This window comes from Manacus vitellinus, unplaced genomic scaffold (assembly GCF_001715985.3).
Source record: "Manacus vitellinus isolate BGI_N305 unplaced genomic scaffold, ASM171598v3 scaffold_37_pilon, whole genome shotgun sequence".
NCBI lineage: Eukaryota > Metazoa > Chordata > Aves > Passeriformes > Pipridae > Manacus > Manacus vitellinus.
Window position 1 is genome coordinate 5,671,029 of NW_021940517.1, and position 13,989 is coordinate 5,685,017.

At 35.4% G+C, this 13,989-nt stretch overlaps 1 protein-coding gene across 1 annotated transcript in view; it reads left to right on the top strand.

Moving 5' to 3' along the window:
* Window positions 1–13,989, top strand: part of NUP133 (nucleoporin 133) — a 31,902-nt gene extending 17,913 nt beyond the window's left edge. The window contains exons 18-26 of the mRNA XM_029961591.1: window positions 395–637; window positions 1,856–1,989; window positions 3,547–3,705; window positions 5,147–5,282; window positions 7,040–7,158; window positions 8,631–8,711; window positions 9,993–10,057; window positions 12,409–12,497; window positions 13,552–13,989. Coding sequence (XP_029817451.1) covers window positions 395–637; window positions 1,856–1,989; window positions 3,547–3,705; window positions 5,147–5,282; window positions 7,040–7,158; window positions 8,631–8,711; window positions 9,993–10,057; window positions 12,409–12,497; window positions 13,552–13,688 — 1,163 coding nt within the window. The 3' untranslated portion in view covers window positions 13,689–13,989. The remainder of the gene's footprint in view (window positions 1–394; window positions 638–1,855; window positions 1,990–3,546; window positions 3,706–5,146; window positions 5,283–7,039; window positions 7,159–8,630; window positions 8,712–9,992; window positions 10,058–12,408; window positions 12,498–13,551) is intronic.

The following is a 13,989-nucleotide window of genomic DNA, read 5'->3' on the forward strand; positions in this document are numbered from 1 at the left end:
TCTTATGTTGTGATGACTACACCGAAGTATTTAAATCCGGTTGAAAAAAGTTGCCTTTTCCTTCTGTGTATTCTCTTACTTTGCTTAGAGTTTATGGAATTGATTCTTTTCTTCTGGAAAAAGAGCTAGTATTGATACTTGACAGCACAGATCTGTGTAGTTCAGAGGCGGTTGTTTTGTTTACCACATCTTGGCCAAATTTAATATATAAAGGTAGATGGGAGTAGGTGTTTTTTGGGTATTGCTTTGATTTTTAAAATTTAAACATTTATTAGCTTTTTTCCTTCTATTTTTTTTTTTTAATTATAAATACTAATGTTTTTCTTACACTTCAGGACAGATTGCCGTGGTGCTAGGGTTGTTGTTTTAATGTTCCCCCTGTTGTGTTCCCAAGCATCCAGCGGCGTTCGTGCAGCAGTAACGCGTCAGCACGGAATCATCCTGAAGGTGGTGTATCCCCAGGTGGACAGTAACCTCCGCAGCGTTGTGGCTGAGCAGCTGGTGGCACTACTGGATTGCTTCCTGGATGGCTACATTTCTCAGCTCAAGTCTGTGGATCGCCTGGCTGATCAGGAGCGATACAGCAATCTGGAAATGGAATATGTCCAGAAAAGATCGGAGCTCTTGTCTCCTCTCCGTAAGTGCTGTCTGTTTTCTTTAATGCAAGGATTAAATGGTCCATTCAGTGAGGAAATGACACAAGTCTGATAGAGTAAATGACCTCTGTGTATGAATTCTATTTGTTCTACGCATTTGCTTTCAGAGTATAAGTGACTGTTTTTATGATTTAATGAGATATTTACAAAATAAAAACAGATTAGAGGATTGCATCCAGGACTGCATCCTCTGCAGTATAAGAGGTATACGCCTCTTATTAGACCTGTTGCTGCTTTGAATTTTTTTCCTCTGCTAACTTGTTGTATTTTTCTGGCAGGATTTTATCATGTATTGCTTGGATGAAAATAGTCTATAAATGGATTTTGAAACGTTTATATTGTTGCAAGCTGAGATAAACTTATATGCCTGAAAGCTTGGTTAGTGTTTTTCAGGGAAAAGTTACTTTTGGAATCTTGATTATTTAATAATCATATCCATTGTTTAATATGTTGAATGTTATGAAGTCTTTATTGAATAAGTGGCAGAAAAGCTCCCTTTTTAAGTAGAACTAACTTGGAGTTAAATACATTTTAATTTTTATTGACTAAAACACATTATATGAGTGTAAGAATCTAATAATCATTCTTGAGCATCCTTAAGAAAAGTTTAAATTCTTATTCTCCATTTTACTGACATTCATGGGCTCTGTTAGCTTATAATACATTTTGTATCATGATGTTAAATCTAAGGTTTATATTTCCTTGCAAACAAAATCGAGTATTCTTCTAACTCTTACCTGTTTAACTGAACCAAAAGGAAGGATTCTAAGTAATATCTTTTTAATACAAGCCCAGTAGTCTTTATTTGTTTTGTTCTTTATCAAAAGGCTTTTTACCTGCTGTTTCTTCACTTTGTGTAATTAAGTGGCTGTTATTACAGATATTAAGTCATGGGTGGGGTCCCCTCTCCCAGTACAAAGAGATGATGCTAAGTTTCAAAGACAATGGAATATATATATACTGACCATTTAGTATTCCTTTTGTTCCTCTTGTGTTGTGGGACTGAGGTGGTAGGTATTGAGCTTGCATGTGCACAGGAGATGGATGCAGTAGGGGAATGTTTCTTTGGGAATGTGTAAGTATCTCCTCAATGTGAACACTTGAAACCTGTTTTTGTTTTTCTGGTTTCTGCCCTGGGTCATTCTCTTACAGACAATGCTGAGCATGTCTGGTATAACTTCTTTTTCTTGGTTCCTTAGTTTCCCTGGGACAGTACCAGATGGCAGCTGCTTTAGCAGAGAAGTACTGCGACTTTGATATCCTGGTGCAGATGTGCGAGCAGACAGACAACCAGGCCAGATTACAACGTTACATGACTCAGTTTGCAGATCAGGTAAGTCTTTTTTTCTGTTTCCTTTAGATAGTGTTTTATAGTAAGTTTGCACCTGAAATGTTGCAAAATTTATTGTTTGTTTTTTGGGGGGGAGTGGTTCTGTGGTTTTTTTAAGCATATGTATTTACATATACATATAGGGGTAATGTGGAAAATTGAAGTTAATGTTCACTGTAAAATATTCAATGGAGTACTTTACCCTGAGACTGCAAAGCAAGTCAGCAGAAATACGGGTACCAGCTGCATGGGTAGTGGCTTTTGTGGCATAGTACCTCAAACACATAAACTCTTAACGTTTTTCAGCATTTTGTGACTTCTCAGAGATGCTGTTGTTTTATTTAACTAATGCAATATAAATTTAAGGATAATTTCCAGAAAAGAAGATTGTTTAATTTATAAATAGAGAAGTAGTTAATGTATAAATATAATGTTTAAAAAGCAGTCAAGAGTAGGAAGGTAGGGTGTTGTTTTAAGGTTTCTTTCGTTGTCTTGCTATGTACTTGTTGGACAGCTTTTCCAGTGTCTGTTAAAATCTAGTGTAAAATCTTAGAAGTGTGCTGAAATATGGGAAAGCTTAAGGAAAAGGCAGTAGGGATTACTTGAAGTGAGTGGGACTGGTACAAAAGGTTCTTAATTTGAGAATTGGTGAGATCGATTTGTTTAGATTTCCACAACTGCTGTCTACATGTTTTCTAAAAAAGACAGTACAGAAAGGTTGTTTTAATAAGAAAATACAAAAGTAGCAGTAATGGACAGAAGTTATAGCAAACTTTTTCAACAGTGAGGCTTAAATATTTAGAGTGACTGCCAAAGGGGATAAATTACCTTTTTATTTTCCCTTTTCACATGCTTTATTTTAAAGGGGAGATTTAAGACTTCCTAAAAAAAGATTAGTGTGGTTAATGGATAGACTATCAGACTGAAGACCTCTTCAAACTTAATTTTTTCAATGTAGCATTATTCTAAAATTATCCTGAAAAGACTAAATTAAATCTCAAACATAAATCCTGATTAGTTATTTCACATTGAAGTTTTTGAAGATAAAACAGGGTGTTTTTAATAAAAAAAAAAGTTTTTTAACAATGCCTGAGGGAGTAAGATTGTAGATTCACTTGGAGATAGGAGGGAATGTTTCAAAAACATTGACAGTGGACGTAAATTTATTTATGAAAGGAAATAATAAGATGGAGTTTTCAGGGGGGCAAAGGAACAAGTATAAAAATGAAACTAGAGTTGTGATTGATGTGATACTTGTTTCTGTTCTTGTGTGTTAATGTGAAGAATTTACATTTGGTATTTCCTTTGCTTCCATTGAAGGATTCTGTGTTTATCAGCATCTATTACAGAGTAGCTTATGAATTTAAACACTAGTTCTATCAGGGCTCTTATGTTTTTTCATCACCACTGTATTTTCTGTTGTGTGTCTGGTTTTATCAAGCAGGTTCTTACTACTTTCTGTCCAATTGTATTTTATAAAGCATTATACATATATATATATATATATATATATATAAATAAATGTAACTTTAAAAGTGTTCATATTCCTTTTATTTTCAGAATTTTTCAGATTTCCTGTTTCGCTGGTATCTAGAAAAAGGAAAACGAGGGAAGCTGTTATCTCAACCTATTGCTCAGCATGGACAGCTGGCCAGTTTCTTGCAAGCTCATGAACATCTGAGCTGGTTACATGAAATAAATAGTCAGGATTTGCAAAAGGTAGGGTTTCTTAAATACAAGCAAACTGAAATATCACATGTCAAACAGGTCAAATACATATTCACGTAGGCAGGTTATCTAGTTATGACTCTTCATCATCAAAAGACAGCTTATCTTACATGAGTTTGGGGAGAGATGACACAGATAGTTAATGGAGTACCAAAAGCCTTCCTTCAGGAACCATCTAGTATATCATCTAAGCCACTGCACCATGTAGTGGGAGTTAGGCATGCTCATCCCTTGTTGGTGGCTAGTATTTTTTACCAAGGAAGTTTGGGTTGGCTGCATGGTCACTAGTTCAGTGGAATTGGGGTTTTACAGTGAATATCAATAGCATTATAAGATTATCTGTTGAGGGAAAAACTGAAACTTCTGTTTCAAGACTAATTTCTTTAAGCCAGCGAATTTGAAGGTGTCACAAAAGTAAAAAAGCTATTGATTAATCACTTACATGCATAGTTTAAAAGTACTTTTTAATAGCAAATGTGCATGTGAATAGATTAATGTGACATTGTTTTAAACGTGATCCTTTGTTGCCTTCTAAGCTGTCCAGTTATTCTTTTTCCTCTTTTTGCTGGTCAGTCTTTCCTTCCCTCTGCTAGACTTATGAATGTATTTCACTTTAGCAATTAAAGTATTTCAAAACAAAAATGGTTTCTTTCAATCCACCTGCACATTTAAGCATGCAAAGCATGGAAATGTTTATCCCACTGCAAATTGTAAGTTGATAATGCCATATGTCCCTTAAACAAACAAAACATCCCCCCCAAAACCCAGCCAAAACCAAAACAAAAAAAACCACCTCCAAGAATATTGTAATACTCTATTTGTGTCGATGGAGATTTTCTGAGTTACAGGAAAGCACTATGAAGAGGGGGCAGGGATTCTAAAATATACAACTAGTTCAGTCTAGATATTTTATTTCTGAGTAAGTGCTCAGAAACTTTGTTCTCTTGTCTGATAGACAAATAAATTCTTGCCTATCTATTTGTTTACTGCAACAGTTATACATATAATTCTATTTTTTCAGATTCCCAAATTAGCAGATAAATCAATCTGCATGCAAAAGTGTTCTGTCAAAGCCTATTTGCCTGGCTTTTATTGCAAAGCCTTAAATTAGATCCTTAAATTAGATCCCAGAGATACAATAGATGAAGTTGCAATTTATCCTTTGATCATAAGGTAGTTTTCCTTGATCAATACTGAAAGGATTTTTTTTTCAGTACTATTGGAGGGGAGAGACCTATGTCTCTTCCTGAAGAGTATAATGCAGCTTTATTATGCAAACGGTACAACTTTTAAAAATAAAGGTTATAGTATATGTATAGTTATATTTATAATAATAAATATCTGTGAGACTGCTGTTCAGATAAAATCCTTGTCTGTTAACCTTCTGACCTTAATTTATAAAACTGATTTACAGCATCTTTATTAATTTTAGGCTCACAGAACATTGCAGACTTTAGCAAATATGGAGACAAGATATTTTGCAAAGAAGAAAACACTTCTTGGCTTGAGCAAATTAGCTGCATTAGCGTCTGACTTTTCAGAAGACATACTGCAAGAGAAAATAGAAGGTGAGAAATAAAAAGGACGAAGTAAGTTATTGAATTAGAATCACGTTAATTTTTCAGATTGTTAATTTGTTACATTCAGGGCTCTAACAATGTGGTAAGGATGATTTTGCTCATTTTAGGAAGCACAAGGAAGACAGCATGAGACAGTAACCTCAGTATTCACTGTCACCTACGAGTTAGGACTACAAGAATGGGAAATTTGTACCTTTCACTTTTTCTGATAACATGTAAAATATTGGCATCAGTAGCAACCTACATAGTACTTTGAGAAATTAGACAGTTCTGAAGTGACTGAAACTTGTAAACCGTTCACGCTGAATATATTTTCATGAATCTCCATTTTATATTTCAGATGCAAGGTAAAAATTATTTAATTTCTGTTTATTGAATGGTATTCAACTTCGAATTCTTCTCAAGTCCTGAGACTCACAGTCTGTACAAGGAAACCTGCAAATACATACAGTTGTGATCAAGAAGTGCTTTCTCAGCATCTTGATCTCTGTATCTAGAAAAATTACCATGACAGTGCTTCATGGTGCTCTAACTGAACAGATGTAAATGGGAAAATTAGGAATACCTATTCTGCTTCAAAATGCAACAGTTTCACTGCTCTGCTATTCCTATCCCTTTGGAAAATAGTTTGTGCAGGACGTGTGCTGTGAATTTGTGAAAAGGCACCTCTGCACTACTAGTTAAAAGGATTCTGGCCACCAGGGGGAAGCTTTGGAATATGACTTGAGGTTACTGCTCAAGCTTACTTCTGTTCAGCTGTGTATTTATCTATCTGTGTCATGTACAGTTCTTAAATCCTGTTTAAAAAGCCTTGTAATAATTATGTTAACTAAGTAGGCTCTACAAATTATTTTTAGCTCATAATAGTAATAATAATGTATTATCTACCCTTTAAGTTATAACATTAGATGAAATCTTGAAGTTTAAATTTATTTATTCATCACTTTGAAAATGCCTCTGCAGATGTGAAGAATCTCATCTTTAAATAGGAAAACTGTAGAAAAATGAGAAAATCAAAGCTTTATTTCAATAGGCTGGTGGACTCAAGATTTCTTCTGGACTTTACTCTGCTGCACATTTCTGTGTGGTACATGATACAGTTTTTAAAACTGAAGGTCTTTGTGTATCAGTTTCCTATTGATAATGTAAGAATAACTATTCCTGTCACATTTTGCTTATTTCTTTAAACAGATAAAGTGCTCCTTAGAGTTATTTTCCGCTTTCTGCTGTGCAGTGAAATTGAGTGGGATTGGGCGAGGTTCTTATAGTGTGGCTGATGCTATTCCATTTTGATTGTCTCAGCCTAATAAGTTTCTGGCCCTGAAGCAGATCATGCTGGCAAATATAAAACAAATCAAAAATTGAACAATTCATGAGATGGAACAAATCTATGTTACATGTCTTCAACCAAAAGGTAGTTCTTAAAAATTGCAACCAACTTGCTTTCCTGCACAGTACAACAGCTTCTGTCCAATCCTATGTATTCCTTTCATAGTTTTGGGAAAAAAGTAGTTATCCATCTTCACTACACTGGGAACCTGAGTGGAAAGTAAAAACTGGTTCACCAGGATGGTGAAGTGGAAGTGTTTCTCTGCTTCGGGAATGTAGCTTAGCATCCAAACAGAATGCTTCTTAACAAACACTTGTAGACTTGAATAATATTGTGAGTTGACAGTTACTATTATGCCGCAGAATTTATTATTACATCTTAATAACATGAAACATTCATTTCCTTAAATGACAAGAAATAGCAGAGCAGGAGCGCTTTTTGTTACATCAGGAGACACTTCCCGAACAATTACTGGCAGAGAAACAGCTGAACCTCAATGATATGCCAGTGTTGTCTGCATCTCAGCTCATTGATGTAAGTATCTAATGTTTACTTCATTACATAGGTAAAGTTCCAGTATGTTTTCTGCCTCTATTGATAAAATAAACGAGAAGATCATGACTGCCTTTATCCCTCATATGACTTGCTAAGCACCTCAAGATCCAATGTTTGAATTATTTTAACTTTGCTTAGTTTCTGCCAGCACCAAACTTCAGAATTCTGGTTTTTAGTTCAAATTTCTTTTTGTTGAATGTGTGCTTTAGAGTGCTGCTACAAGAAAAAGCAAATCAAATCAGTGCTGGAAGTTGATTTATTGATCTAAGACAGGTTTTAGAGGTGAGACAGTTTCTACCTTTATTTACATTTTCAATAGGGAAGAACTTGGAAGGCAGAACGAACAAAGAATTCTATGTTAGTGGAGAAGGGTGCCACAAAATAGAAAAAGGAAGGACTAGATGCAGGAAGAGGCTTTTGGTCACCTGTTTCAAAGAGGCACCTGAACTGTTTCTACTTCTGTTTTCTTTTACAAAAATCTAACCCATAATGAAACAACATGAACTGCTCCAGTGCTGGGATCACTAATAATGCTGACTTCTTTTCCACACCCCTTTCTGGTGATAGTCTGGAACCAGTAGCCTTACTGTTTCTGCCTTGTTGGCCACGTACTTTTAGCATCCAATGATGCGCACAAAAAGTGTTCCATGAATAAAAGCAATACATTAAAAGAAAATCAGGTCCTGTCTGGGTGTCAGTTTTGCAACTCCTTATTTTTCTGTAATCCTGTGGAAAATCCAAAGCATGCTTGTTTACGTTCTCCTCATTTTCTTAGAACAGTGCTTACAGCAGGTTGTGAAGTCATTACCTCTGTCTTTAAATGAGGCTACCTGTGGAACTAGGGAAGAGTAGGTAGTGTCACTCATGACTTGGCAATCGCTGACACCACGACAGTTTTTCTGAATTCTCTCTGTTGTCAAACCAACGTTCATACTTGCTGCTTGCAACTCAAGAATGAAATTTGCAAAGTGTGAATTAAAAGAGTGTTAGTGTTAATTTTCCTTTGAAGTACTAATTTAGAATCGGAGTTTGTGAAATACTGATAGCAAACCTGTTGTTTTTAAAAGGAGAAAGGCAGCAAATGTGCATAAGTACTGCTTTGAGCTTGATTACCAAAATAATTCTGAGAGCTTATTTGTGGAGCTGAGCTCTGGCTACAATAGTCCAGGAATGTTACAGCCTTAAATGGCATTTAAATTTGAAACCTAGCAGCCTTATATCCAATATCGTTTTTCCACAGACCATTGTCATGTAGGTGGAATGCTGCTCTAAAACCTTAAATATATTCCTTGGTATAAAAATACTTGCAGTTGAATCAAGACATATTTTCATGAGAGGGTCATGTAAACGGAAAATACATGGTGGTCTTCCCACAGTGAGTTGTCTGTGATACCGGTTACATTAGTTTGTAGGATAAAAATAGTTCTCCATGTTAATCTCTCATATCATAGATGTACATATGTGATGAGAACAGAAGAGCCAATGAATATGACTTCAAGAAAGCACTCGATCTGCTGGAATATATTGATGAGGTAAGAAAACTTTTTGAGGGATTTCTAACCTAGAGACTTATTTATTATTATTTAAGTTAGGATGGTGCATCTGTAGTTAAATAACATACTAGCTTAGTGTATGGTAATTAAAACAACCCCCAAAGTATTTTCTCAGTTTGTTTTTAAGTCACTGGAGACTTAATGCCAAATGTGGTTTAGATAATTTAAGAAAAATGACACTCTTCATCTTCACTTCCCATTTATAGTATATAGTTTCTTTCTTAGGGCCTTGCTTCCCTACGGGCTGTCTCCAAATGACACAGAGATTGTCTGTTTTTAGTAGTTTAATTCTTGCGTCTTCCCTCTTGGCAATTTCGCTGATTGTCATGAGGTAACGTGGGATAGTCACCAGCTTTTTAACATGTAAATAACATTGAACCACAGATTTGCTGTCTGCTTTTTTTCCCAACTATTTTTTTTGCATCTAAGTAAGATAAATGTCATTCTAAACCCATGAGATTTCAAAATTATTTTTTTTACAGATATTTAAGTTTGTAACAATTTGTGTAGAACCATTCAGCACAAATTGGAGATGGTGGTTTAGAGTCTAAAAAACAGCTCTTTTCCTGTTTTCCCTGCTTTTACCTTACAAAAGTGTAGCGTAAAGTTGAGACCCACCCTTTGGCTTCCAGGCTTTAAAATTCAAGTGTTCGTGGTTTCCCTTATGGGGGGAATTTAAAGTAGATGTGATGCTTCAGGACATCAAGAGCTGAAAAAAACCATATGGTTGTTTTTCTGACATTATATTTCAAAAGGGGCTTGACAACAATTACCTCGAAGTTTCTGTGCAGTGAAGGGGATGCCTTTCCAGATCAAGTGTATATCTTTGAAGTCATTTACTGTTATATTCATAAAACCTATATTCTAATGTGGACACCAATGCACGCTAGTTAGCTTGGCCATGCTGGAAAGAGAGCCATGACTTCGGTTGCCATTTAGCATGTCGTAAAATAAAACTTGTCTGGAATACAATATTTTACAAACTGATATTTTAAAATATACCCTTTTTAAAATCGAGTTAGTTGGACTTCAGCAGTCAAGTGTGATATGGAAAGTCTGAACCGTGATTTCAGATAGAAACAGTGTTTGGTGTTTCAGCAGTCCGATCAGATCATCTTTTTAGCATGTGTTAAAAACTATGTTCGGTGATTGAAGGGTCTAAGTCATTGGTGTAATCTGTGTGACAAAGTGATTATTTCTTTTGTAAAAAACCTTAAAATTTTAATTTACCTGTTTTTTTTCTCCTTATATGAATTGAAGGAAGAGGAAGTGGATGTAAATGATCTTAAACTTAAAATTCTCTGTAAGGCTCTCCAAAGAGATGGGTAAGTATGCATATAAGATACTGGGAGTATTTGTGACATAGCTTCTCCAGAATTACATTTTAGTGTACTATTCTCTAACTCACTAAAAAGATTGAATTTTGTAGTATAAGGTTAGTAAAGTATAATGTATCTTCTTATTTGTAAAGTGAAACCCTAGCAAAAAAAATCTGTAGTACTTTGTTCGTTTATCTCACAGGCAACCTACTATGCATTCTTGGCACTTGACACAAAAATGTAGCCATGCAGCTTTTATACTTGAACCCTTTCCTAAAGTAAAAGAAGTGACCTACACTGAAGTTGTTTTTTTCATTTGAGGCATCTCAAATAAAAGCTCTCTAATAAGAGCAACATGTGCAGAGGTCACTCCCTGCAAGCCTTTATTCCACTTGGTTTCGACCAAGTGACAAAAGTTCATGATCAGTTGACAAGGTCATGATCTTTTAGAGTTAAAGCTGCATTCATGACTGGAAGAGATCGAAGCCTAAATACTGCATAGAAGAGCCACACTTAAGGACATTCAAAACTAAATATAGGCTGAAACCAATTGGTCCCGAAAATCTTCTCCTCCAACAGTGGCACTGTTTTCTCCCAGCTTAAATAACTCAGATGGCATTTCCTCCCTCTTCTTTTTAAGTTTCAGAAGTCTTTAGCTTTTCTAACTCCTACCTGTGTTCCAAGAGGGACTCAAGAAAGAAAGGATGAGAATACATTCCAAATGCACTGTGCCATTTGTGATTAAAACTGAAATAAGCAGCATTTGCATTCACACTTGTGCATAGGATAGATTCCAAAGGATGGTAGTTTCTAGAAAATAAATTCCTAGTTGCATGACTAAGTTATTGCCACATACGACACAAATAATATGCAGAAACAGGTTCACAATATTCCAAGTGTCCCCTTCCTATTATTTTAGAGACAGAGGAATCCAGAACTCCTGCATGGCACCAGTCCAGTTATTGGTTTATGACCTATCTTCCCTGGGCCAAGAACAGGATTTTGAATGTAAAATTTTACTGTTCAAACATACATAATGCTGACAAGATTTTGGGCACTCTGGTAGCTAACCAGAGGCAATTTGAGATGACTGAACAGTGTTTAGAAAACTTGATGTCCCAGTTGAGTTTCCAGTCTAACAAGGCTCACAAAGGCTGTACAAAGAGGCTGATTGCTGTTTCAAAAGAGGTAGTGTTAACTTTCATCTGTGTGCAAAAGTAAGCGTTCGCCATGTTACAGTACCTACTTTTAAGGATGGCATCTGTTTTCTAGGTTAAGGGCTACAGGTGGTGGTGAGGTTCTCAGGTAGGATGGAGAGCCTTGCTGGGTGTGCTCCTAATGTTCTGATAGTGTCCTCACTATCCTCCTCTGTGCCTAAGAGGAGAAAATCCCCATACCCCCTTCCCTCCCTCCTTTCCTCACATTTTTCCCAGTAGAATTAAGGATGAAATCCTAGACATTTAAGAGTTGAAGTGACATCCAGGATAAAACTGTGGTTTCAGTGAAGTACAGAGAATTTGTCAGTAATAGGTTCTGGGAGCCAGGTCCAGATCTGGTGCAAGCACGTTCGCACTGGCCCATGATAGTTTAGGGATTGATATGAGAACTGGTTTTGTCTGGCAGCTTAACATTTGGGACAGGAAATTTTAACAACTGAAAGGTTAGAACCACAACAAAACAAGTTAGGTTGGTGTTGACTTGAAACTGCTACATATAAAGCTCTGTAAGGATGAGAAATTGTCATTTAAAATACTCTTTCTCTTAGAAAAATCTGTTTGGGGTTTTTTTGTATCACAGGTGAGATTGGCTCTCATGAGTTTTAACATTTAACACAAAGGAGACAAACTTCATTTTGTGTCTGTGTGTGCTGTTACAGGCCTGCAGCTTAGATTTTACAATGGTTTTTTTCTCTTTTCTCAGTGTTTGCTTTTTGTTTTGGTTTGAGTAAATTGCTTCTTTTATTCTACAAAAAAAAAAGAATCTATACTTTCATAATCTCAAACATAAAATATAATTACTGAGAACAGGTAATTCTTATCTTGATGGACAATAGTTTTATTTTATCAAAGAAATAATGTTGTTTGTGGGGGGTTTTATGGTTTAGAGGAAGGGAGACATTCCTATTGTCCTCCTAACTAGACGACATTGTAATTTCATTGCAATTTTACTCTTGGAATAAAAAGTTATTAACAAAGATAGAAAACCTCTTGCTTTGAGCTATAGCCAAGTGTCTTCCATGAGGACATGTATTAATCACCTTTGATAAAGTATCAAATTTTCCTGTGTTTTTTGTTCTTGTTAGTTTTAATTTTATTTCATCTGTGCCATTCTTTCCCCAATTATTCTTTGACTTGCAGATGGTCTTGTTCAGATGGTAGAGATGATCCAATTGAAGCATCTAAAGATAGTATATTTGTGAAAATACTACAAAAGCTATTGAAAGAAGGTAAAGTGGACTTAAATGTAATTGAAGGGTCTGAAATTTAGTTGTTTCAAAAGCTGCTTAAGATGAACACTAATATGTAAGAAGTAGTGACAAGAAATTCTCAGAGTAATGAAAATGCATTCCACTAGACAATTAAAATCATATAGAGCTAGTTCTATCTCTGTAAAATGTTCAGGCAGGTAAGACATGAGCAGATTTCTGGGTTATAATCTGGTTATAATCCTAGTACCCTCAAATGATTTGCTCAGTAAGGCACCTACCAGATTTTTAGCGGTTTCTTACAGTACAGTAAAGTAGGTCTTCTGGAGTGAAATGCATATCTTCTGTAGGATACAGGATTAATAACTAATTAACTGTCACTCAGAAGAACTTAATCTGTTTAAGCTAAAATGGTTTTTGCTTTTGTGTTCTCTCTCCAAAAGCAAAAAAAAAATATAAAAATACTTCCCATTCTCTAGTTAAAGCTGACCATAGGAAGTTGTGACCATGGAAGTTACAGCTGGAGGAGGGAGTGAGAGAAGGAAAGCAATTGAGACTCTAAGTCTGTTTTAAATATTACTGCATATGAACTTTTTCCAAAACAGAGAAGGTTCCATGTGGAAAATAGAAAAATGAAGTTTTTCACAACAGTTGTGGTTTTGTGTGTCTGATCCTGTCAATGTCCTTCCTCTTGTAAGAGTCTCACAGCCCAGAATGAACTGTTGCACCTGATACATGTTAATTACTTGACTGAGCTTTCTTTTCTCTTTCCTTTTCTTTCTTTTATTTATGATTTATTTTTATTTTGTTGAAGTGTTATGTAAAGCTTGGATTTGAGGTTAATCATTAAATTACTGAGCTCTGTTTAAGTAAAAATTATTAAATTTTTAAACTCAGTTTTACAGGCTGCTTAAACTTTATTGTATTTCTTGATGTGTATAATAGAATTAGAGCTTCCCAATTCCAGAAGAGTAATTTAACTATGAGGCAGGAAGAGGTGTTTACTTAAAAATTATCATAACTACTAATGAAGCGTACTTTTATCAGTGTTGTAATGAATGGTTTTGTGTTGTAGGAGTCCAGTTAAGTGAATATTTACCAGAGGTGAAGGACTTGCTGCAAGCAAATGAACTTGGCAACTTGAAATACAATGCTTACTTCGAATTTGTGTTAAAAGCAAACTATGAACTCTACGTTCAGGGACAAGCATGATTCTCACTGTTTTTTTAAATATTTTTTCTAAAGAACTCTTGAATGCTTTTATACTTTTTTATGTTTTGTTTGGTTTTTTGCTAACACTGTGCTAAAATCTATGTGAGTAGTAATATACTTGGTCTTAAATGTATAGACATTGATGCTTTAGTCAGGGAGCCAGAGTTGTGTTTTCAGGCAAAATAAAAATAAAGTTTTTCCATGCCTTTCATAAACTCTCTGTTTTGTTCTGTATCTTCATTACTATGAGTCCTGCCTGAGACTCAGAAGATACACAGACACCCAGCACAAGAGGGTTTTC